Source organism: Salvelinus alpinus, chromosome 5 (genome assembly GCF_045679555.1).
Source record: "Salvelinus alpinus chromosome 5, SLU_Salpinus.1, whole genome shotgun sequence".
Lineage (NCBI taxonomy): Eukaryota > Metazoa > Chordata > Actinopteri > Salmoniformes > Salmonidae > Salvelinus > Salvelinus alpinus.
The window spans coordinates 50515450-50542300 of NC_092090.1; the positions used below are offsets into that span (position 1 = coordinate 50515450).

At 45.1% G+C, this 26851-nt stretch overlaps 1 protein-coding gene across 3 annotated transcripts in view; it reads left to right on the top strand.

The window, feature by feature from the left end:
* The window catches only part of LOC139576298 (low-density lipoprotein receptor-related protein 4-like), a 234579-nt gene that overhangs the window by 71803 nt on the left and 135925 nt on the right, over positions 1-26851 (top strand). For all 3 annotated transcript variants that reach the window (XM_071402240.1, XM_071402241.1, XM_071402242.1), the window contains exon 2: positions 26287-26433. In XM_071402240.1, the coding sequence (XP_071258341.1) occupies positions 26287-26433 (147 nt within the window). The remainder of the gene's footprint in view (positions 1-26286; positions 26434-26851) is intronic.

Here is a 26851-nt window from a genome sequence, read left to right on the forward strand (position 1 = left end):
GATATAGGACTCGTTTTACTGTGGCTGTAGATACTTTTTGTACCTGTTTCCTCGAGCATCTTCACAAGGTCCTTTGCTGTTGTTCTGGGATTGATTTTCCTTTTCGCACCAAAGTACGCTCATCTCTAGGAGACAGAACGCGTCTCCTTCCTGAGTGGTATGACATCTGCGTGGTCCCATGTTGATTATACTTGCGTACTATTGTTTGTACAGATGAACGTGGTACCTTCAGGCATTTGGAAATTGCTCCCAAAGATGAACCAGACTTGTGGAGGTCTTGGCTGATTTCTTTTGATTTCCCCATGATGTCAAGCAAAGAGGCACTGAGTTTGAAGGTAGGCCTTGAAATACATCCACAGGTACACCTCCAAGTGACTCAAATGATGTCATTGAGCCTGTCAGGAGCTTCTAAAGCCATGACATAATTTTCTGGAATTTTCCGAGCTGTTTAAAGGCACAGTCAACCTAGTATATGTAAACTTCCGACCCACTAGAATTGTGATATAGTGAATTATAAGTGAAATAATCTGTCTGTAAACAATTGTTGGAAAATGTACTTGTGTCATGCACTAAGTAGATGTCCTAATCGACTTGCCAAAACTATAGTTTGTTTGTTTACAAGAAGTGTTTTAATGACTTCAACCTAAGTGTATGTAAACTTCCAACTTCAACTGTATAGTGTACGTTCAAATTCTATTATGGTTGTCAATACCACTGGATCGACATCCGCTTCCCTCTTTCTATCAAATTCGTCTCTGCTCTCTCATCTTCCTCCCTCTCCTCAAACCTTAGTATGTTGATCGTGCCTCTGGATTTCCTGTCTCGGACAGTAAATAGATTTCTTTGATTGATTAAGTGATTGTATCAAAGAAGGTTAAATTAAAACATGAAACATAAAAATTCCCGGACTCCCTCCTCACCCAGGGGCCTAGGGCTTGGGTTCCCTGAGGTCGTAGTTATACCTACATGCTTGTAGTGTCTGCTAGGTAGCCTAGGTACGAGTCCTAACAGGCCCTAAGCATGAGCCCAGTGTCCCAGTGTTTACACCCACACCTCAGCCATTCCCTACGTGTGTTTCTTCTCTCTCTAATCTCCTTGCATTGCCACGGGTGTCTGCTCTGCCCGCATGGTGAGCCATGTGTGTGTGTGTGTGTGTGTGTGTCAGGCAGACAAAGACAGGCCTAGCCTTTTAATCACATCTGCCTGTGAACAGACAGGAGGTAAACGTCAGCCTGGCTCGGGAAGAGCTGTTAATCACCGTTGGGGCATCACTTTTTGGGCGAGGATAGACCACAGCGATGTAGGGAGATGGATAGAGGAGGAGGGGTGTATGGAGTGGGGGAGGGATTGGTTCTATTCTACAAAGAGAAAGGGGAGAGGGTTAAAGAGAAGGGGATAGTGTGGCACTTTGAATTAGGTCAGTTCTGTTGATGCGTTCTAAACCTTTTTTATTTAGATGGAAAGAAAATAGGAAATGTCTTGGTCACCTTTATCACAAACATGACACCCTAGACCCACTCCAATTTGCTTACCGCCCCAATAGGTTCGCAGGCGATGCAATCACACTGCACACTGCCCTAACCCATCTGGACAAGAGGAATACCTATGTAAGAATGCTGTTCATCGATTACAGCACAGCATTTAACACCATAGTACCCTCCAAACTAGTCATTAAGCTCGAGACCCTGGGTCTCGACCCCGCCCTGTGCAACTGGGTCCTGGACTTTCTGACGGGCCGTCTCCACGCCGCTGATTTTAACACTGGGGCCCCACAAGGGTGCGTTCTCAGCCCTCTCCTGTACTCCCTGTTCACCCATGACTACGTGGCCATGCAGGCCTCCAACTCAATCATCAAGTTCACAGACAAAACTACAGTGGTAGGTTTGATTACCAACAATGACGAGACGGCCTACAGGGAGGATGTGAGGGCCCTTGGCGTGTGGTGTCAGGATAATAACCTCACACTCAACGTCAACAAAACAAAGGAGATGATCGTGGACTTCAGGAAACAGCAGAGGGAGCATCCCCCTAACCACATCGACGGGACAGTAGTGGAGAAGGTGGAAAGTTTTAAGTTCCTCGGCCTACACATCATGGACAAACTGAAATGGTCCACCCACACAGACAGCGTGGTGAAGAAGGCGCAACAGTGCCTCTTCAACCTCAGGAGGCTGAAGAAATTTGGCTTGTCACCGAAAACACTCACACACTTTTACAGATGCACAATCGAGAGCATCCTGTCGGGCTGTATCACCACCTAGTACGCAAGTTCTCCGCCCACAACCACAAGGCTCTCCAGAGGGTAGTGAGGTCTGCACAACGCATCACCGGGAGCAAACTACCTGCACTCCAGGACACCTACACCACCCGATGTCACAGGAAGGCCAAAAAAATCATCAATGACAACAACCACCCGAGCCACTGCATGTTTACCCTACTATCATCCAGAAGGTGAGGTCAGTACAGGTATATATTATTAATATATATATTTTTTTATTTTTACAAGTCAAGGATTTCAAATGACAGGTGTGTGTTTGTGAAAAGTTCTGAATTAAAAAATGTGATAAACATTGCTGTTCTTCATCCTCTCTCTCTGTTTGGTGTTTCCCCATAGTAAAGCTCTACAATGACACACGTCACACAATGATGGATGACCATAATGCCATGGGCCAAATTACCTCCATTGAGTTATAATCCTGATTCATGTTATTAATGTCTCAACCAGATTGCCAATGAGAAAAGGCCTTATGGAAGACACACACACACACACACGCACACACTCATTAGTCTCCAAACTGACCTGTAACACACACACACACACACACGTACCCACAAAAAGCTCGTAAAACTGATCTTGGTTGTCTTGTAAGATCATTTTGATGAGGTTTGTGGGGTTACGGCTGTAGGAAGGGTATGACTGAATGATTAGCAGGCTGAGGTCTCTAATGCAACTTTAATGAGCAGTGTGTTGCTATCTCCTCATAGATGTTTCTATTCTCTAAACAGTCATAATGACATCCAAATGTAATTAATCCCTCACATCGAGTGTGTGGATATCATCATCGTGACATGAAATCTCAATCATAACACTAGCAACTAGAGACCGAAACGCTGAACACTAATATCCTTTTGAAACAGTGTTGGAATGCATGTTGGTGTCAGCTGTTGAGTTCGTTTTGAAAGGCTGTGTTAGAGTAAATGGTATAGAAGGTCAGTCAGAATACAGAGTGAGAACTCACCCTCTGCCCCAATACTGTGGGAGTGTTCAGCTAACGTGGGTTTCGAGAGGAGCTGAAGTGTGTATTTTGTTTTGCAGTGCTGTTAAAAGTTTGAATACGTTTTTTTCATTCGTAAAGCTGGTAAGCTTTCAGCAGTGTTTTTTTTGTCCTCTCTTCGATGACGTTTCAGTTAGCGCTACTAGTCTATAAAACACATACACTCCCCACCCCCATAGTGGAAAATGGGAAGTGTGCGTGTGCTACAGATCTAGCTAATCGGACAGAGAGCAGTAACAGAGAAAGTCACTGAAGCGGCATATCTCTAATACCGACCAGACAGAAGGGAGGAGCGCTGTGCTCAATCTAATATTAGGCCTACATTATTACATTACACACACACAACACTACCGTTCAATTCCACACAGTTCTTCAGATTGCATTTTTTTATTTGGTTTGGGTGTAGTCAAATGATCTTAAAGGGAAATTGAACCGCTGCTCCATTTCACTATATACAGTGGGGAGAACAAGTATTTGATACACTGCCGATTTTGCAGGTTTTCCTACTTACAAAGCATGTAGAGGTCTGTAATTTTTATCATAGGTACACTTCAACTGTGAGAGACGGAATTTAAAACAAAAATCCAGAAAATCACATTGTATGATTTTTAAGTAATTAATTTGCATTTTATTGCATGACATAAGTATTTGATCACCTACCAACCAGTAAGAATTCCGGCTCTCACAGACCTGTTAGTTTTTCTTTAAGAAGCCCTCCTGTTCTCCACTCATTACCTGTATTAACTGCACCTTTTTGAACTCGTTACCTGTATAAAAGACACCTGTCCACACACTCAATCAAACAGACTCCAACCTCTCCACAATGGCCAAGACCAGAGAGCTGTGTAAGGACATCAGGGATAAAATTGTAGACCTGCACAAGGCTGGGATGGGCTACAGGACAATAGGTAAGCAGCTTGGTGAGAAGGCAACAACTGTTGGCGCAATTATTAGAAAATGGAAGAAGTTCAAGATGACGGTCAATCACCCTCGGTCTGGGGCTCCATGCAAGATCTCACCTCGTAGGGCATCAATGATCATGAGGAAGGTGAGGGATCAGCCCAGAACTACACGGCAGGACCTGGTCAATGACCTGAAGAGAGCTGGGACCACAGTCTCAAAGAAAACCATTAGTAACACACTACGCCGTCATGGATTAAAATCCTGCAGCGCACGCAAGGTCCCCTTGCTCAAGCCAGCGCATGTCCAGGCCCGTCTGAAGTTTGCCAATGACCATCTGGATGATCCAGAGGAGGAATTGGAGAAGGTCATGTGGTCTGATGAGACAAAAATAGAGCTTTTTGGTCTAAACTCCACTCGCGGTGTTTGGAGGAAGAAGAAGGATTAGTAAAACCCCAAGAACACCATCCTAACCGTGAAGCTTGGAGGTGGAAACATCATTCTTTGGGGATGTTTTTCTGCAAAGGGGACAGGACGACTGCACCGTATTGAGGGGAGGATGGATGGGGCCATGTATCGCGAGATCTTGGCCAACAACCTCCTTCCCTCAGTAAGAGCATTGAAGATGGGTCGTGGCTGGGTCTGCCAGCATGACAACGACCCGAAACACACAGCCAGGGCAACTAAGGAGTGGCTCCGTAAGAAGCATCTCAAGGTCCTGGAGTGGCCTAGCCAGTCTCCAGACCTGAACCCAATAGAAAATCTTTGGAGGGAGCTGAAAGTCCGTATTGCCCAGCGACAGCCCCGAAACCTGAAGGATCTGGAGAAGGTCTGTATGGAGGAGTGGGCCAAAATCCCTGCTGCAGTGTGTGCAAACCTGGTCAAGAACTACAGGAAACGTATGATCTCTGTAATTGCAAACAAAGGTTTCTGTACCAAATATTAAGTTCTGCTTTTCTGATGTATCAAATACTTATGTCATGCAATGAAATGCAAATTAATTACTTAAAAATCATACAATGTGATTTTATGGATTTTATGGACCTCTACATGCTTTGTAAGTAGGAAAACCTGCAAAATCGGCAGTGTATCAAATACTTGTTCTCCCCACTGTACAGTGCCTTCGGAAATGATTCAGACCCCGTTGACTTTTTCCCACATTGTGTTATGTTACAGCCTTATTCTAAAATGGTTTAAACTGTATTTTTTCCCTCATCAATCTTCACACAATACCCCATAATGACAAAGCAAAAACAGGTTTTTAGAAAATTTTGCAAATGTATAAAAAGTTAAACTGAAATATAAAATGTACTTAAGTATTCAGACCCTTTGGCAGCGATTACAGCCTCGAGTCTTCTTGGGTATGACGCTACAAGGTTGGCACACCTGTATTTGGGGAGTTTCTCCCATTCTTCTCTGCAGATCCTCTCAAGCTCTGTCAGGTTGGATGGGGAGCGTTGCTGCACAGATTTTTTCATGTCTCTCCAGAGATGTTCGATCGGGTTCAAGTCCGGGCTCTGGTTGGGTCACTCAAGGACATTGAGACTTGTCCCAAAGCCACTCCTGCATTCTCTTGGCTGTGTACTAAGGGTCGTTGTCCTGTTGGAAGGTGAACCTTCGCCCCAGTCTGAGATCCTGAATGCTCTGGAGCAGGTTTTCATCAAGGATCTCTCTGTACTTTGCTCTGTTCATCTTTGCCTGGATCCTGACTAGTCTCTCAGTCCCTACTGCTGGAAAATAACCCCACAGCATGATGCTGCCACCACCATGCTTCACCATACTGATGGTGCCAGGTTTACTCCAGAAGTGACACTTGGCATTCAGGCCAAAGTGTTGTCTTGGTTTCATCAGACCAGCGAATCTTGTTTCTCATGGTCTGAGAGTCTTTAGGTGCCTTTTGGCAAACTCCAAGCGGGCTCTCATGTGCCTTTTACTGAGGAGTGACTTCCATCTGGCCACTCTACCATAAAGGCCTGATTTTGGTGGAGTGCTGCAGAGATGATTGTCCTTCTGGAAGGTTCTCCCATCGCTACAGAGGAACCCTAGAGCTCTGTCAGATTGACCATCAGGTTCTTGGTCACCTCCCCCGATTGCTCAGTTTGGCCAAGCGGCCAGCTCTAGGAAGAGTCTTGGTGGTTCCAAACTTCTTCCATTTAAGAATGATGGAGGCCACTGTGTTCTTGGGAACCTTCAATGCTGCAGAAATGTTTTGGTACCCTTCCACAGATTTGTGCCTCGACACTATCCTGTCTCGGAGCTCTACGGACAATTCCCTCGACCTCATGGCTTGGTTTGCTGTGGGACCTTATATAGACAGGTGTGTGCCTTTCCAAATCATGTCCAATCAATTGAATTTACCACAGGTGGACTCCCAAGTTGTAGATACACCTCAAGGATGATCGTTAAATAGTACCCGCAAAACACCAGTCTCAACGTCAACAGTGAAGAGGCGACTCCGGGATGCTGGCCTTCTAGGCAGAGTTCCTCTGTCCAGTGTCTGTGTTCTTTTGCCCATTTTAATATTTTCATTTTATTGGCCAGTCTGAGATATGTATTTTTCTTTGCAACTCTGCCTAGAAGGCAACCCGGAGTAAACTACTACCTGTTGTCCTTCAAGAAGGCAGAAGTTTCCATACTTTTTTGTAAAAATGGTCCCTCCCCATTAAGTCAAAATGTGATTAGTTGATTCCACTGTCACTCCAAAATGTTGCCCGAATACAGTTGAATGACCGATGCCTTCATCTAGCTTCTGATGGCCTAGCCAATGGCTGACTTAGCTTGCTAGATTTATCTCCCCAGAGACTTCAGTGTTACCCCTTTCCTTTGCAACAAAAAACTGAAGAGATTAAATCAGAACATCATTGAAAATAATAATAATAATAATTATTTTATAAATCCTTAGCCCGTAGAAGGCCTGAACTCTTACTATGGTGGTGATTTGACAAAATTACAATCATGGTCTTGAATTGGCCTCGCATTTTTCTGGTCTCGTTCTTGATTTGGTCTCGGACCTCTTGTCCCCCTTCTGGTCTCGGTCTTGACTCGCCCCCCCCCCCCCCCCCCCCCCCAGTCTTTGTCTTGACTCGATTTGCTCTGGTCCTGGTCTTGAATCGGTCTCGTTTTAGGTGGTCTCGAACACAACACTGGACAGCAGGTTTAAACAACCAATGACTTGAACTCTGCCGACTCAATAATTCTAAAATACAGCAATAGTGCATAAATATGTCTGAAACAATATGTCTCATCACTCATAATTATGTAGAGAGACTGGAAAAACACCTCAAATACTGTCAAGCGGTTACGTTTCCCTTTTAAGTGCAAGGTGCAACAAATGCACATATTTTTGAAGGCAGCTGTTCAAGATTTCAAATAAATTGAGTAAAATTACGATAGCCTTAGGCTATAGTCAAAATATATATTTTTTGACGGACACTCCTTAACTATCTTGTGTCTAGCTGTGAGAAAAATACGTAGCTCATATTTCCTTTTCTCTACTTTCGATAGGCTATGAATATGGCTTTGGGCTATAGGCTACGCTTTCGTAGTTTTATGCAAGTTCCATCTCAAAAAGTTGTTTATAGAGCCTAAAAACACAAGGTAGCCAGGGGACTAATAATGAGAGAACAAACCATATCAATAGCCTATAGAAACATCTAATGACAAGTTTAATCAAGTTTTAAGCTTATTAAGAAATAAATTATCCATGTGGGCCAAATAAAGTGGTGATCCTAACTGACCTAAGACAGGGAATTTTTACTTCGTATGTCAGGAATTTTGAAAAACTGAGTTTAAATCTACAGTTGAAGTCGAAGTTTACATACACCTTAGCCAAAAACATTTAAACTCAGTTTTTCACAATTCCTGACATTTAGTCCTCGTAAAAAATCCCTGTCTTAGGTCAGTTAGAATCACTAATTTATTTTAAGAATGTGAAATGTCAGAATAATAGTAGAGAGAATTATTGATTTCAGCTTTTATTTCTTTCATCACATTCCCAGTGGGTCAGAAGTTTACATACACTCAATTAGCATTTGGGTGCATTTCCTTTAAATTGTTTAACTTGGGTTAAATATTTCAGGTTGCCTTCCACAAGCTTCCCACAATAACTTGGGTGAATTTTGGCCAATTCCTCCTGACAGAGCTGGTGTAACTGAGTCAGGTTTGTAGGCATTACCATGAAATGCTTACTTATAAGCCCGTAACCAACAGTGCAGTTCAAGAAGAAGAAAATATTTACCAAGTAGGCTAAAATAACAATAAAAATAACACTATAACACAATAACACAATAAGAATAACGAGGCTATATACAGGGGGTACCGTTATCGAGTCAGTGTGCGGTGGGTCAGGTTAGTTGAGGTAATCTGTACATGTAGGTGGGGGCGAAGTGATTTATGCATAGGTAACAAACAAACAGCGAGTAGCAGCAGTGTACAAAAGAGAGGGGGGGTGTCAATGTAAATTGTCCGGTAGTGATTTTTATGAATTGTTCAGCAGTCAAATGGCTTCGGGGTAGAAGCTGTTGAGGAGCCTTTTGGTCCTAGACTTGGCACTCCGATACCGCTTGCCGTGTGGTAGCAGAGAAAACAGTCTATAACTTGGGTGACTGGAGTCTGACAATTTTATGGGCTTTCCTCTGACACCTCCTACTATATAGGTCCTGGATGGCAGGAAGCTTGGCCCCAGTGATGTTCTGGGCCATTCGCACTACCCTCTGTAGCGCCTTACGGTCAGATGCCGAGCAGTTGCCATACCAGGCGGTGATGCAACCGGTCAGGATGCTCTCGATGGTGCAGCTGTAGAACCTTTTGAGGATCTGGGAGCCCATGCCAAATCTTTTCAGTCCTGAGGGGGAAAAGGTTTTGTCGTGCCCTCTTCATGACTGTCTTGGTAATTTTGGACCATGATCGTTCGTTGGTGATGTGGACACCAAGGAACTTGAAACTCTCAACCCGCTCCACTATAGCCCCGTCGATATTAATGGGGGCCTGTTCGGTCCGCCTTTTCCTGTAGTCCACGATCAGCTCCTTTGTCCTGCTCACATTGAGAGAGAAGTTGTTGTCCTGGCACCACACTGCCAGTTCTGACGACCTCCCTATAGGCCGTCTCATTGTTGTCGGTGATCAGGCCTACCACTGTTGTGTCGTCAGCAAACTTAATGATGGCGTTGGAGTTGTGTTTGGCTATGCAGTCGTGGGGGTACAGGGAATACAGGAGGAGACTAAGTACACACCCCTGAGGGGAACTAGTGTTAAGGATCAGCGTGGCAGATGTATTGTTGCCTACTCTTACCACCTGGGGGCGGCCCGCCAGGAAGTCCAGGATCCAGTTGCAGAGGGAGGTGTTTAGTCCCAGAGTCATTAGCTTAGTGATGAGCTTCGTGGGCACTATGGTGTTGAAAGCTGAGCTGTTGTCAATGAACAGAATTTTCACATAGGTATTCCTTTTGTCCAGGTGAGAAAGGGCAGTGTGGAGTGCGATTGAGATTGTGTCATCTGTGGATCTGTTGGGGCGGTATGGGAATTGGAGTGGGTCTAGGGTATCCGGGAGGATGGTGTTGATGTGAGCCATGACCAGCCTTTCAAAGCACTTCAAGGCTACCGACGTGAGTGCCACGGGGCTGTAATCATTTTGGCAGGTTACCTTTGCTTCCTTAGGCACCGAGACTATGGCGGTCTGCTTGAAACATGTAGGTATTACAGACTCGGTCAGGGAGAGGTTGAAAATGTCAGTGAAGACACTACACGTCCTGGTCTTCCGTCTGACCCAGAAGCTTTGTGAATGTTGACCTGTTTAAAGGTCTTGCTCACATCGGCAACCGAGACCGTTATCCCAGTCGTCCGGAACAGCTGGTGCTCTCGTGCATGCTTCAATGTTGCTTGCCTCGAAGCTAGCATAAAAGGCATTTCACTCGTCTGGTAGGCTTGCGCCACTGGACAGCTCGCATCTGGATTTCCCTTTGTAGTCCTTAATAGTTTTCAAGCCCTGCCACATCCGACGAGCATCAGAGCCGGTGTAGTAGGATTCAATATTAATCCTGTATTGACGTTTTGCTTGTTTGATGGTTCGTTTGAGGGCATAGCGGGATTTCTTAAAGTGTCCGGATTAGTCTCCCGCTCCTTGAAAGCGGCAGCTCTAGCATTTAGCTCAATGCGGATGTTGCCTGTATTCCATGACTTCTGGTTGGGATATGTACGTAGAGTCACTGTGGGGACGACGTCGTCGATGGACTTATTGATGAAGCCAATGACTGAGGTGGTGTATTTTTCAATGCCATTGAATAAATCCCGGAACATATTCCAGTCTGTGCTAGCAAAACAGTCCTGTAGTTTAGCATCCGCTTCATTAGACCAGTTCCGTATTGACCGAGTCACTGGTACTTCCTTCTTTAGTTTTTGCTTTGCTTGTAAGCAGGAATCAGGAGGATAGAATTGTCGTCAGATTTGCCAAATGGAGGGCGTGGGAGAGCTTTGTATGCATCTCTGTGTGTGGAGTAAATGTGGTCTAGGATTTTTTTCCCCCCTGGTTCCACATGTGACATGCTGGTTAAAATTTGGTATAACTGATTTAAGTTTGTGCTATCGTGATTTAGGAGAAACTTAAATCAAAGGTTGACATCGCCCAACCCTAGTTGAAGGACAAATAGAACAAATTGTAACCTCTATTTTAGTACTGATTGCACTGAGATTCTGTGAAAATGGCTCTCTAAAGTCAGTGGTGTGTTTTAGGGATGTATTTCCAGGTAACTCGATATGCTTTGAAGCTCTATGGGATTAGAGGAATGATCACACACAGAATCTGTGACAGACCTGGACTTTGCAGGGGATTACGGAACTGTCTTAAACAGCGGAGATCTCCTGCTTTGCCTCCTCCTTTTTCACGATCTCTGTTCCGTCGTACATAGGCATTCCTGTATTTGGATTGTTTGCCCACTAAAGCTATTCTATCCCTCTTTCCTGAAGACTCCTCTTATTCTTTCATCCTTTTCTATTTGGAAATAACTACTTCCCACCAACTTCCCCCCAACATCCTGCCAGTTGTGGTCATGCCCTTCACAGCGGTGCTAAAGAACGTTTGCCCCTTTCAGGCCTTGCTGTTTGGACCCTGGAGAAAAGGGAGGTATGGCGGTCCAAAGATATAGTGTCCCTGGTCTGAAAGAGGAACTACAATGTCTCTATTGGTCCCGGGCTGGCGGGAGGTGCGCTTGAGGTGCCCCAGAGGAGTGTTTGGCATTCCCCTCCTGTTTTGTGAGTGTTTGACAGGTGAAATAGTGTGGGAACCACAGGGAGGGTTTTCGTTAAAATGCTTTTTGTTGCGCCTGTCGGGGATGTGGAGGTGCGGAGTGAATGCTCAATAGCTCTGTAGGAGCCAGCGGTGAATGGACAAAATGGCCTCCAGTGGTAACTTCCTGTGTCTAAACTGTCCTCTCTCCGGAGCCTTCAACAGAAGGGGCCAAGTGAGGATTGCAGTGATATAAGGGGAGAATTAAAATAAGTAATGGTTGTTGTTGATGCCAGGTGTGTGTGTGCCCTTACCCGTGTGTGGGTGCCTTTGGTTTTGTGTCTCCTGGCTTGGCCTGGTTGGGAGAGCGCCGTGCTAACAGATTAGCTACACGTTCCACACAGACAGTGTGTGGTCGGTCACGAGTAACTCCTGCACTGGGGGAGAGATGTGAATGTGGACCATCATGATCCATACAGCCAACTCTGCGTCCACACTCTAGGCCTAGTTGGATTGTTTTCATAAATTAAAATCGCACATTGGGCCTCATCGTAAATCAACCTTGATGTCATTATAGCAGCAATGACAATTATGTTATTAGTTCTCTATAATATTTCTCGCTCGTTTGCTCGGTCCAAACCTTTGAGGCAGCAGAGGACTTTTCACAGGATCGGGTAGGGGGGACAGATGGAGCTTGTGGGGGAGGGGTGGTCATCCACTTTTTGACAATTTGGGAAATAGGAGGGTCATTTGGGGTCCTGAGAACCCCGAAAAATGTGAGGCGCAGCTTTCTCATAGTCTCTCCTTCCTCTATTCTCCTGTTCCTCCTTTCGATTCAGTCTGTTTTCCTCGCTATTGCCAACGAAAGGCAGTGGGAGCAGGGAGAGAGGGGAAAGGGTGGCATAGGAGAGCGAGTGGGACATGGACAAGGGAAAGGAGAAAGAACCAGTGAGAGGAGAGATACGAAGTGAGAAAAAGAAGGGGGAGGGTGGTGGTAGCAAAGGAAGTCGTTTTATTAACTATGATACTCTGATGGAGTGAGGTATGAGGAATGAGTAATATGGGGCTTTTCTAGCTTTGGGTTGTTTTAAGAAAGAGAAGGAGAGCTAGAGGAAAAAAAGAGCGAAGAGAGGGATTGTTCGGAGTGAGTGCCTAGCAAGGGCCATTGTTCATCCCTCCCTTTTCAGCTAAAGGAGACAGGAGAGGTTCACACACCACTTTCAGGCATCCCGCTGGGCACCCCGGAAGGGGGCCTTTGCAGCCGGTAAAGAGGGCTCGGCCATACGGATAAATCACACTGAATGGAGGGGTCTGTGGTTTCTGTTTTATTCTCTTTCCAAAAAGGAGCCAGAGAGAGAGAATTCAACCACAACCACAGGTTGTCCGCCTCGGTTCTAGCATGGTCTTGCCTTCAAGTCAACAATTTAATGTGGGTTTTGTTGTTGTGTGTCTCACACGTGCAATTTTGCACGTTTGAGTGTGTGCGTTTGTGACTCTTAAAACCCACACCAATCAATCTTGAGCTACTAAGTGTCACATCATCTGTCTACAAAACAGCCATCTATTGTCCAACTTAATGCACTGTGAAAACTGTTTTGCAGACAGAATGAGTCGCCCTAAAAATCTTCCCTGGCTGAAACACGTGTTTGACCCAGGCCCAAACTCTTCTAGGAACTACTATCAACTTCTAGGATGTTGTTCTCCAGTGTCTGGAGAAAGGACAGTGTGACAACATGGTGGATATATGACAAATTGGTCATTGTAAGGTGGCGTCTTATAGCCAGTCACATTCTGCTGAGCGGTCTTCTTCAGAGCAAGACTTTCCACAGACAGGATGTGTGTGTGTGTGTGTGTGTGTGTGTGTGTACTCAAGTGTTTGTGTATGCGTGCTTGTTTGAGACAATTATTTTATAGGTCAGTGTTGGACTGATAGCAGTGCCCTACTGTAAGCCATACATAAAGCCTCGCCTTATCTCAGCTCACTGGTCACCATAGCAGCACCCACCCGTAGCACGCGCTCCAGCAGGTATATTTCACTGGTCACCCCCAAAGCCAATTCCTCCTTTGGATGCCTTTCCTTCCAGTTCTCTGCTGCCAACGACTGGAATGAATTGCAAAAATCAGTGAAGCTGGAGACTCACATCTCCCTCACTAGCTTTAAGCACCAGCTGTCAGAGCAGCTCACAGATCACTGTGCCTGTAAATAGCCCATCCAACTACCTCATCCCCATACTGTTATTTTTTTTGTTTTCCTTTGCACCCCAGTATCTACTTTCACATTCATCTTCTGCACATCTATCACTCCAGTGTTTTAATGGCTAAATTGTAATTATTTCGCCACTATGGCCTACTTATTGCCTTACCTCCCTTATTTGCACACACTGTATATAGACTTTTCTATTGTGTTATTTACTGTATGTTTGTTTATTCCATATGTAACTCTGTGTTGTTGTTTGTGTCGCACTGCTTTGCTTTATCTTGGCCAGGTCGCAGTTGTAAATGAGAACTTGTTCTCAACTGGCCTACCTGGTTAAATAAAGGTGAAATAAAAGTAAAGAAATACAAACTCTACTCATATTGGCAAACTCCATGTCGTGAACTCCATGTCGTGAACTAATGTCTTATTGTTATGGAACATGTGGACTCGCTGACTCTTCTACACAATATCTACATGGCCATTCTGCACTTTTCATTACAAGCCATTAGGGATGGGTATTTGAAATTATTTAGCTATTTGAATAATATCCTGCATTTTCTCCCAGATATCCAGATAGTAATGAAGAAAAATAAAATGCCACAACAGCAGACACTGCGCAGTTGTTTTCAAGGGGGCTATATCGGTAGTCTTTGGCTAACAGTAGCCTAGGCTAACAGCAACAGTGAAAGAGCGGTCTGGTGTTTAAAAATACGTTTTCTGGCTAGTGTTTTGCATTGATCTGTGTCAGGTCTTGTGGACCCTCCATTGGTGCGCGCCTGTACTAGGCTAATTGCTATTTAAAGTGGGGGAAATAGTATACAGTTGTCAGGGCTGACTGGAGGGCTAAATAGGCTATGAAAGTAAAATGCCTTTTCATGGAAAACGCAACCCATATCCTGTAGCCCATGAGCGAGAAAATGAGCTTGAAAATAATACAACCACTTTGTGCGTCCTCAGTTCGTAGGCTACTTACAGTAACTATAAACGATGTACTGTCAAAGCCACGTGACATCTTAAGCAGCAGTAGCTCAGAGTGCCGTACATAAACGTTGAATTTCATTGAGACAAAGCTTTTGCATTGTTAAAATAGGCCTACAAAAATGATTTACAAATTAATATTAACATCCGTTCGGATATCTGGATATTCTATTAACCATGCCCATCCCTAGAAGCCATTGAGAATAGACAAGATGCATTCCAGTTATTATTTTTACTATAAATGTTTGAACCCTGTAGATGGCTTTCTTTATGGCTCTAATGGTGGATATTGGATCTGTGTGGGTCTCCCTATTTGCTCTTTTCATCCAGCCTCACTCTGAGCCCATAAAGTGAGTTACAGCTTGCCTGGATGGAGTAATCCCATTTTATTACACATATCCCTTCAGTCTGAGATCACATTCACAGGCTGAGAGTGACTGGCTTGGCCAGAGGAAGGATCTGTCAACCCACACTGCTCCTAGAGGCTGTTCAAGAACACTGTGCTTTCCAGTGTTCAGAGCTAGTGAACAACTGGCAGATATAGGCAGGGGACATGTCTCGATGGCCTAAAGTAGCCTTCTTCCCTCGTCTCCTTTTTTTCCTTCATGTGTGCTGACCCACAAAGACAGGAAAGTGGAGCAAGGTATAGTGGGGTCATGCCTACTGGATGCACCAACTGTACATACCCAGGTTATTTTATATCAGTACAATGAAGGAAAGGAGAGTAGAAGAGGAATCAACTAGACTATTGAGATGCACCCAGACTATTCTCCAATCATCAGTCAGAAAGGAATACTATAATTTTGCCATGGCTCTCTCCCTATCGCTTTCCAGTTCTACTCATCTTTCACCTCATTCTTGTTTGATTCATAGCTGGAGTGGATTTCACTCTGTTAGCATGTGTACTCATTTTCAGGGTCCGTGTCTGAGGCAGGGGGATTGGGTGATCGATAAGGCACAGAGAGGGGCCCTAGTCTCCGAAGAGGTTTGGGTTGCACATAGGGGTTCAGAGGCTTGGCCCAGACAGGAGGCTTGTATTGTAGACTACTGTACTGGATCTTGTGCTGGACTGGACTTGGGCCAGACGATAGGGTTACACACACATACACACAGCTAAACACTGTGGCTTCAGCAGCATTCCTTGTATGCTGCGGAGAAAGACCGCTGGAATCAGAATTCCCCACCCCAAACATCGGTCACGGACGCACGCACACATACACACATAATGTTCATACTCAGCTAGCCAATTCAGCCAAGCCCATCTCTCTGTCTCCTTCCTCAGCCAAGCCCATCTTTCAAGCCCATGCCTCTCTCTATCTCTCTCCTTGGGGGTTGGGTTACCGTTTGTGTGTGTTGACCCTATATTACAATGATCAGCTTTCCAAGATCCTGTGTGGGTGTGGACGTGTGGGTGCTGGCTCTGCTGTAATTTCCCCATACATACGCTCATTTATAGTAGTACATTAGAAGGTAAATGAGTTAACATTGGGTGCTGGTGAAAGAAAACAGGTGGTAGTAGAAATAACTTTTTTCTTGACTTGTAGTACCACCAAATATGAAATAGCCAATTCTAGAATAGCCCATTATGTGTTAGTGGACTGCTGTAGGTAGTGGTAGATTGTGGGATGGGTTGTTTTTTCCCTGGAGGACCACCTGTCTAGCTCTGGCCATGCCGAGGGTCCTATGGGGTTCTACGCTCATATACACACATGCACGCCGGAGGTCACACACACCCCAGCGTTTGGCAGCAAAGATTAAACCCTCACTACCTGGAAGGACGTGAGGTTTTGGCTTACCCCCCACACTCTCTCTCACACACACAGCCAGGTGAGCTCTTATCTCTCTCTGATTGTTGTGTTCTGTCTGTCATGGCAGTGCCTCTGAAAGACCAGTGCCACAATGCCTGGCTGGCAATGAATTGTGGAGGAATGGCGTGTTCCCTTTTAAGATAAGTACCTGGAGAGGTTTCCGTCATCTAGTCTATTTATTCAGGTATTGCTCTTACAATCGCCTCTAAAGATGGAATCCACATTAGGGGAAACAGCGCCACTGTTTGCCCAGCACCTTTTATTGTTTTTGTTTTGTTGACGAAACAACGGTGAGGTGTCGTGCAGCGAATAAAATAAAGAAATTGCAGTGCATATTCTGCTGTTCTATCGTGCGTGCAATGATGTCGGAGAAAAAAAGTGTTTGTTGTTTTCAATAACTTTGTTGTAATAGCCTATCCCAAACGGACGTGGCAGTTTTACCATTAAGGATTACAGTTTAGACACATTATTTTAGAAATGTTTCGAACCCCCAAAAATTATATTATTCAAAGGTATATGATAACTGCCAAAATAATGGAAACACTTAAGTAAATGTGGGATACAAAGTCTATTGAAAGCACAGGTGTGGTTCCTGAGTTAATTGAGCAATTGACTTAAAGATGGCGCCGTACTGAATGGCTGTGTCATTTCTTACAACCAACAACAACTTTTGAACATCAGATCGGCAGTTACTTACCACAATACTAGTTTCAACTTCGACTCATGGCTCTTGGCTCTTTCTGTAATTCCATCCCAATTTTCGGGCTACCCAAGAGGAAATGCCGACCGTACAAAGGCAAGAGGGGGGATTCTAGCGAGATTAAGGCAAAAGGAGAACAAGCCATTCTACTTACATTTACATTACATTTAAGTCATTTAGCAGACGCTCTTATCCAGAGCGACTTACAAATTGGTGCATTCACCTTATGATATCCAGTGGAACAACCACTTTACAATAGTGCATCTAACTCTTTTAAGGGGGGGGGTTTAGAAGGATTACTTTATCCTATCCTAGGTATTCCTTAAAGAGGTGGGGTTTCAGGTGTCTCCGGAAGGTGGTGATTGACTCCGCTGACCTGGCGTCGTGAGGGAGTTTGTTCCACCATTGGGGTGCCAGAGCAGCGAACAGTTTTGACTGGGCTGAGCGGGAACTGTACTTCCTCAGAGGTAGGGAGGCGAGCAGGCCAGAGGTGGATGAACGCAGTGCCCTTGTTTGGGTGTAGGGCCTGATCAGAGCCTGAAGGTACGGAGGTGCCGTTCCCCTCACAGCTCCGTAGGCAAGCACCATGGTCTTGTAGCGGATGCGAGCTTCAACTGGAAGCCAGTGGAGAGAGCGGAGGAGCGGGGTGACGTGAGAGAACTTGGGAAAGTTGAACACCAGACGGGCTGCGGCGTTCTGGATGAGTTGTAGGGGTTTAATGGCACAGGCAGGGAGCCCAGCCAACAGCGAGTTGCAGTAATCCAGACGGGAGATGACAAGTGCCTGGATTAGGACCTGCGCCGCTTCCTGCGTGAGGCAGGGTCGTACTCTGCGAATGTTGTAGAGCATGAACCTACAGGAACGGGTCACCGCCTTGATGTTAGTTGAGAACGACAGGGTGTTGTCCAGGATCACGCCAAGGTTCTTAGCACTCTGGGAGGAGGACACAATGGAGTTGTCAACCGTGATGGCGAGATCATGGAACGGGCAGTCCTTCCCCGGGAGGAAGAGCAGCTCCGTCTTGCCGAGGTTCAGCTTGAGGTGGTGATCCGTCATCCACACTGATATGTCTGCCAGACATGCAGAGATGCGATTCACCACCTGGTTATCAGAGGGGGGAAAGGAGAAGATTAATTGTGTGTCGTCTGCATAGCAATGATAGGAGAGACCATGTGAGGATATGACAGAGCCAAGTGACTTGGTGTATAGCGAGAATAGGAGAGGGCCTAGAACAGAGCCCTGGGGGACACCAGTGGTGAGAGCACGTGGTGCGGAGACAGATTCTCGCCACGCCACCTGGTAGGAGCGACCTGTCAGGTAGGACACAATCCAAGCGTGGGCCGCGCCGGAGATGCCCAGCTCGGAGAGGGTGGAGAGGAGGATCTGATGGTTCACAGTATCAAAGGCAGCCGATAGGTCTAGAAGGATGAGAGCAGAGGAGAGAGAGTTAGCTTTAGCAGTGCGGAGCGCCTCCGTGACACAGAGAAGAGCAGTCTCAGTTGAATGACTAGTCTTGAAACCTGACTGATTTGGATCAAGAAGGTCATTCTGAGAGAGATAGCAGGAGAGCTGGCCAAGGACGGCACGTTCAAGAGTTTTGGAGAGAAAAGAAAGAAGGGATACTGGTCTGTAGTTGTTGACATCGGAGGGATCGAGTGTAGGTTTTTTCAGAAGGGGTGCAACTCTCGCTCTCTTGAAGACGGAAGGGACGTAGCCAGCGGTCAAGGATGAGTTGATGAGCGAGGTGAGGTAAGGGAGAAGGTCTCCGGAAATGGTCTGGAGAAGAGAGGAGGGGATAGGGTCAAGCGGGCAGGTTGTTGGGCGGCCGGCCGTCACAAGACGCGAGATTTCATCTGGAGAGAGAGGGGAGAAAGAGGTCAAAGCACAGGGTAGGGCAGTGTGAGCAGAACCAGCGGTGTTGTTTGACTTAGCAAACGAGGATCGGATGTCGTCGACCTTCTTTTCAAAATGGTTGACGAAGTCATCAGCAGAGAGGGAGGAGGGGGGAGGAGGGGGAGGAGGATTCAGGAGGGAGGAGAAGGTGGCAAAGAGCTTCCTAGGGTTAGAGGCAGATGCTTGGAATTTAGAGTGGTAGAAATTGGCTTTAGCAGCAGAGACAGAAGAGGAGAATGTAGAGAGGAGGGAGTGAAAGGATGCCAGGTCCGCAGGGAGGCGAGTTTTCCTCCATTTCCGCTCGGCTGCCCGGAGCCCTGTTCAGTTGACAGTTGGAAAAGCATTCCATGTGAAGCTGGTTGAGAGAATGCCAAGGGTGTGCAAAGCTGTCATCAAGGCAAAGGGTAGCTACTTTGAAGAATCTGAAATATAAAATATATTTTGATTTGTTTAACACTTTTTTTGGTTACTACATGATTCCATATGTGTTATTTCATAGTTTTGATGTCTTCATGATTATTCTACAATGTAGAAAATAGTAAAAATAAAGAAAAACCCTTGAATGAGTAGGTGTGTCCAAACTTTTGACTGGTAATGTAGTCATTGACATTTCAATTTAAACACTATTATTGCACACAGAGTGAGTCCATGCAATTTATTATGTTACTTGTTAAGCACATTTTTACTCCTGAACTTATTTAGGCTGGCTGTAATAAAGGGGTTGAATACTGACATTTCAGCTTTTCATTTTTTTATTAATTTGTAAGAAATTCTAAAAACACAATTCCACATTGACATTATGGGGTATTGTGTGTAGGCCATTGACACATTTTTTATTTTTTATTTAATCATTTTAAATTCAATTTTAAATTCAAAAAGTCAGTACTTCCTCCATCTTATCTCCATTCACTCAATAATAAGATGGATTACCTCCGATTGCGGATTTGCTACCAACGGGACTCTCGAAACTTTAATATTCTCTGCTTTTCCGAAACATGGCTCTCTGACAAGATACCCTCTATGGCTATCCAATGGATTCTCTATTCACTGTGCCGACAGGTCAGTGGAGTCACTGAAACAGTGCGGTGGAGGCGTCAACCCATTTGTTCACCTGTCTTGGAATACTTGATGGTTAAATGTCGACCCTTTTACCTCACAGTGGAGTTTTCAGCAGGACAAGAAAAATAAGCTGGCACTTAACGAACTGTACGAGGCTATAACTCGCTCTCTCCACTGGCTTCCAGTTGAAGCTCGCATCCGCTACAAGACCATGGTGCTTGCCTACGGAGCTGTGAGGGGAACGGCACCTCCGTACCTTCAGGCTCTGATCAGGCCCTACACCCAAACAAGGGCACTGCGTTCATCCACCTCTGGCCTGCTCGCCTCCCTACCTCTGAGGAAGTACAGTTCCCGCTCAGCCCAGTCAAAACTGTTCGCTGCTCTGGCACCCCAATGGTGGAACAAACTCCCTCACGACGCCAGGTCAGCGGAGTCAATCACCACCTTCCGGAGACACCTGAAACCCCACCTCTTTAAGGAATACCTAGGATAGGATAAAGTAATCCTTCTAACCCCCCCCCCCCCCCTTAAAAGAGTTAGATGCACTATTGTAAAGTGGTTGTTCCACTGGATATCATAAGGTGAATGCACCAATTTGTAAGTCGCTCTGGATAAGAGCGTCTGCTAAATGACTTAAATGTAAATGTAAATGTAAATGTGTAACCAAGCAGGAAAACATACATCCAGAGGCTGCTTTTCCAGTTGCTGGCCATTTTAATTCTGCATCATTAAGACACGTGATGCCTGAACTTCCATCAGCACGTCTCCCTCGCCACTAAGGGCGATACATTCCTAGACCACTGTTATTCTACCCACAAGCAAGCATAAAAGGCCCCCCTCGTCCGTCATTCAACAAATCAGATCATGACTCCGTACTCCTTCTTTCTGTTTACAAGCAGAAGCTCAAACAGGAATTGCTCATGACTCGCTCCGTTGAGAATTGGTCTCCAGAATCAGATATTATATGGGACTGCTTTGTTAGCGCTGATTGGAATATGTTTCGGGACAACGCCGATAACATCGAGCGAACAACCTCATTCACCGGCTTCATTAGGAATAGCCCCTCTCTTCTTTGTCCCCAAGCATACTTCCAAAGTTGTGGCAAAATGGCTTAAGGACAATGAAGTCAAGGTATTTAGTGGCCATCACAAGGCCCTGACCTCAATCCCATAGAAAATTTGTGGGCAGAACTGAAAAAGTGTGTGCGAGCAAGGAGGCCTACAAACCTGACTCAGTTACACCAGCTATGTCAGGAGGAATGGGCCAAAATTCACCCAACTTATTGTGGGAAGCTTGTGGAAGGCTACCCGAAACGTTTAACCCAAGTTAAACAATTTAAAGGCAATGCTACCAAATACTAATTGAGTGTGTGTAAACTTCTGACCCACTGGGAATGTGATGAAAGAAATAAAAGCTGAAATAAATCATTCTCTCTACTAATATTCTGACATTTCAAATGATTAAAATCAAGTGTTGATCCTAACTGACTTAAGACATGGAATTTTTACTAGGATTAAATGTCAGAATTGTGAGAAACTGAGTTTAAATGTTTTTGGCTAAAGTATATGTAAACTTCCGACTTCAACTGTATGTATATGTGAACAATAAAATTCGATTTGTTTTGAAGGAGACCCAACCGTGATCTGCCAACCATTGCCTCTCTACCAGACGAACTCAATACATTTTATGCATGCTTTGACAATAACGTTGTGCCGTGTGTGAGACCCCGAAGATTGGGTGATCTCGCTCTCCGAGGCCGTTGTGAGTAAAGTCTTTAATCAGGTCAACACTTGCAAGGCCGTGGGGCCTGATGGTATTCAGGGCCACGTTCTCAAAGCATGTGCAGAATAGCTGGCAGGTATATTCAGTCATTTTAAACCTCTCCTTGTCCCTGTCTGTAATCCCAACATTTTAAGATGACCACCATCATTCCTGTTCCCAAGAACTCTAAAGCTTCATGCCACAATGACTACCACCCTGTAGCACTCATCTGTAATCATGAAGTGCTTTCAGAGGCTGGTTATGGCACACATTAACTTTACCATCCCAGACACTCTAGACCCACTCCAATTTGCATACCGCCCCAACAGATCAATAGACTACACAATCTTAATTGCGCTGCCCTCACCCACCTAGATAAAAGGAATACTTAATTGAGAATGTTTCTCATTGACTACAGCTCAGCGTTCAACACAATTTCCCCTCCAAGCTCATCACCAAGCTTAGGGCCCTGGGACTGAACACCTCCCTCTGCAACTTTAATCCTAGACTTCCTGACGGCCGGACCCCAGGTGGTGAGAGTTGGCAACATCACTTCCTCCACGTTGACCCTCAACACGGGGGCCCCTTAGCGGTGTGCCTAGTCCCCTCCTGTACTCACCCACAACTGCGTGGCCACGCACGACTCCAACACCATCATCAAGTTTGTTGACGACACCGGCAACGATGAGACAGCCTGCAGGGAGGAGGTCAGTGACCTGGCAGTGTGGGCCCCCATCCTCATTGACAGGGCTGCAGTGGAGCTAGTCGAGAGCTTCAAGTTCTTCAGTGTCCAAATCACTAAGAACATAAAATGGTCCACATACGCGCACAGTTGTGAAGAAGGCACGACAGCGCCTCTTCCCCCTCAGGAGGTTGAGAAGGTTTGGCATAGGCCCTCAAATCTTCAACAAGTTCTACAGCTGAACCATTGAGAGCATCTTGGTATGGCAATAGCACCGCCCTCGATCACTTGGCGCTACAGAGTGTGGTACAGACAGCCCAGTACATCACTGCGGCCGAGCTCCCTGCCATCCATGACCACTATATCAGGTGGTGTGAAAGGAAGGCCCGGACAATCGTTTGACTACTACCACCCTAGCCATTGATTGCTCTCTCTGCTTCCACACGACAAGCAGTACCAGTGCATCAAGTCTGACACCAACATGCCCCTGTACAGCTTTTATCCCCATGCCATAAGACTGCTATTTAGCAATCAAAATGACTACACAGACTTTATGAGTTGACCTTATTTTATTCTTGCACTGTCTTTTCACATTCACAAAGCCCTACATCCAGGCTATATTACAACCGGCCGTGATTGGGACTCCCATAGGGCGGCGCACAATTGGTCCCGCGTCGTTCGGGTTTGACCTGTGTAGGCCGTCATTGTAAATAAGAATTTGTTCTTAACTTACTTGCCTAGTTAAATAAAGGTAAAACAAAAATAAAAGCACACTGATACTCCAACACACATACAAACACTCACTCCATCATTTGCTCACACAAACAGAATATGCACATACAGTTATACTGACCCACTCACATACAATCATCATACTCTGTTTATCATATATCCTGATGACAAGTCACCTTACCCTATACATATCTACCTCCATCACTCCAGTATCCCTGCACATTGTAAATATGGTACTGGAGCTGACTGACCCTGTATATAGTATGCTTACTTACTTTATCATGTTCTTTTTATTTCTTATTTCTATATATTGTGTATTTTTGATCTACCTTGTTGTTTTTAGTATTACATTGTTATTGATTACTGCATTGTTGGGGTTAGAACTTGAAACCAAGGTATTTCACTGTAATTGTGCATGTGACATACAAAACTTGATACATTGAAACAATTAACATTCCATCATGCTTCGAGTCATATATAAAAATGCTGGGCAGGCCATTATTTTGTCTACCTTGGCTATGCCCCCATAGGATGACAATGCTCCATCCACAGGGCACAAGTGGTCACTGAATGGTTTGATGAGTATGAAATTGATGTAAACCAAATGCCATGGCACTCTCAGTTACCAGATCTCAACCCAGTTGAACAAATGTGGAGCAGCGCCTGAGACAGTGTTTCCAACAATACACCAAATGATGAAATTTCATGTGGAAGAATGGTGTCGCATCCCTCCAATAGAGTTCCAGAGACTTGTAGAATCTATGCCAAAGTGCATCGAAGCTGTTCTGGCATCCTATTAATACACTTTATGTTTGTGTTTTCTTTATTTTGGCAGTTACCTGTATGTCTATCCACAGCTATTACGGTTCACTCATATGGTTTGAGTTTAATGAATCCACTCAACTTGTGGTTTCATTTTCTCTCTCTCTCTGTGTGTGTGTGTGTGTGTGTGTGTGTGTGTGTGTGTGTGTGTGTGTGTGTGTGTGTGTGTGTGTGTGTGTGTGTGTGTGTGTGTGTGTGTGTGTGTGTGTGTGTGTGTGTTCAAAAACACACGCGAGTTTGTGTGTGTTTTTGTGTTGAACCCTGTCATTTTATAGGTCTTCTCAGTGCAAGTGGCCTGTGCTGTTTAAAGCATGTTGACAAATGCAGCCTCTCTCATGTGGCTCCATGTGACATGACTGCTCTGCCAACCCTAGACACAAGGCTCTAATTTAGTCCAACATAAACCCTCACTTAGAAAGCCATTCATATAGACCTGCATATACAACCCTGCTCATGGAAACCCATACACACTCATGTAAATTTAGCATAGATTCAATTGTTGATCAGCATGCACCAACCCAAAAGAACAGTATTAGTTACGACCCGATCAAGTCTAAGAGGAGTAGTGTCTGTGTGAGCGTGTGTGTGTGTGTGTGTGTCTGTATGATGCTCCAGATAATTCCTTGTCTGATCTAGATTCTATGGGGTAAGAAAGGAACAGTGTTTTCAGGCTTTCTGTCTTTGTCATCAGTCATTAGGGCCTTAGTTCTAGCCTGGTCCATTGTTCTATGTGTCTGAAAGGGACAGGGACTGGAGACACTAAGGAGGGACCACACGCCTCAGGGGAGAGATTAGAAAGAGAAGGAGCCAGACATTTTTTTTGTCTTTGTCGTGTTAGAAGCTTTTGGGAAGAGAGGGTGGGAGAGAATGAAGGAAAAGAAAACAGAAGAGAAGGATGGGGAGAGAGGGAGAGAGGAAGGGATAGAGGGAGAGAAATGAAAAGAGAGGCCATTAATTTAGTGCTGTGGGAGGTTTCTGAAGGTTAGTGTGCGTTTGGTGCCAGGCTCTCCTGGGTTGACTGATGCCTTTGTGAAGAGGCCAGGAACCAACCACACACACACACACACACACACACACACAGTCTTTAACTGAGTTCAAAGAGAGAGAGAAATGGGAGGCTTTTTTCACTCCCTGTAATGGACCCGATTTGCTGAGATTCATATAAAGTTGGGGTATTTTTTGTTGTTGCTTAATATTGTTTAGTGCAGCCTACTACACACACTCTTGAAGGCTCTCAGTGGAAAACATCTCACACACACACTTCACCCATTTCTCATTGAAGCCGTCAGTCTCTTTCAAAGGGGCTAAAAGCATCTCAGGAGGCATCGCAGCCTCACTCTCATGTCCATATGCAAGCACACACACACACACACACACACACACACAAAACGGATGGGTACACACTCTCACTTGCGTACAGTGTTCACACAGAACGCCTTAACATAATGGAAGCCAGTAAAATGAAGGCCAGATATATGTATTGTACTACTTTAGCACACGACTGTGGTTCAGCCCCAGCTGAAAACATATCCATTGCACACACACACACACACACACACACACACACACACACACACACACACACACACACACACACACACACACACACACACACACACACACACACACACACACACACACACACACACACACACACACACACATCCTTCTCTGGTATGCGTAATACCATTATTTGGTGTGTGTGTGTTCAGGATAGATGGAGTGTATAAATGCACCAGTCTTGGCTACCAGGCTTATAACATACAGCTCATTGGGTTTATGACAGTCAGACTACATGAGTGAATGAGGCTGCTGAGGCTTTCATAAGCATATCTCACAGCTCTGCTATGGCATATTTTCCTTCCGATATATTGATCTTGATATGGTCTGTGCTCATAGGTGCAGTAGGTAACAGTTTTTTTGTTTGTTATGGTTTGACTCAAGGCTGTGTTAGCCTATTTAACTAAAGCAGTGGTGGGCATACTTTTTGGCTCGAGGGCCACAGCTCTTAGGGCTGGTTTCCCGGACAAAGATTAAGCCTAGTCCCAGACTAAAAATCTATTTCATTGGAGATTCACCATTGAACATGCTTTTTAACCCAGGATTAGGCTTAATCTGTACATGGGAAACCAGATCTCAGGCAAGGTTACTCATCACAAGAGGATAGTTCACCAAACCACCTCTGCTATACAAGCATGTCTAAGTGTATTCTTTTAGCATTTTCCTAACCCGGTTCCGTCTTCTCTCTGTCTCTTTCCAGGCGTGTTGGGCAGTGCGGAGTGTTCATGCGGGCGCAACCACTTCACGTGTGCAGTGAGCGCGTTTGGGGAGTGTACATGTATCCCGGCCCAGTGGCAGTGTGACGGGGACAACGACTGTGGAGATCACAGCGACGAGGATGGATGCAGTGAGTTACACCTAAATATCTCCATTTGTCTTTCACTTTCGCTTGACGTCCTTTACTATATTTAGTACAATATCGAAATGTGCCACATCATTTTTTTGCTGTTGGGTGTAAATTAAATTTGGTGTCAGCACAGCTAGTACAAGTGGCTATACAGGCCTCATACACATTTTATTATTGTACTAGTCTTAGGACACATGGGCCATTTTTTTTAAATCTTTTGGAGTTTTTTTCCCCTTCAAATCTTCATAATTTATGCTGGACCTATATCTACAAAAGGCAATATTTTTTCAAAATCCACACACACATGCACCAAACACACACACAAAAAAACTATTTGGTGCCAGGCTCTCCTGGGTTGACTGATGCCTTTGTGAAGAGGCCAGGAACCAAAATATTGCCTCTTGTAGATATTTGTCCA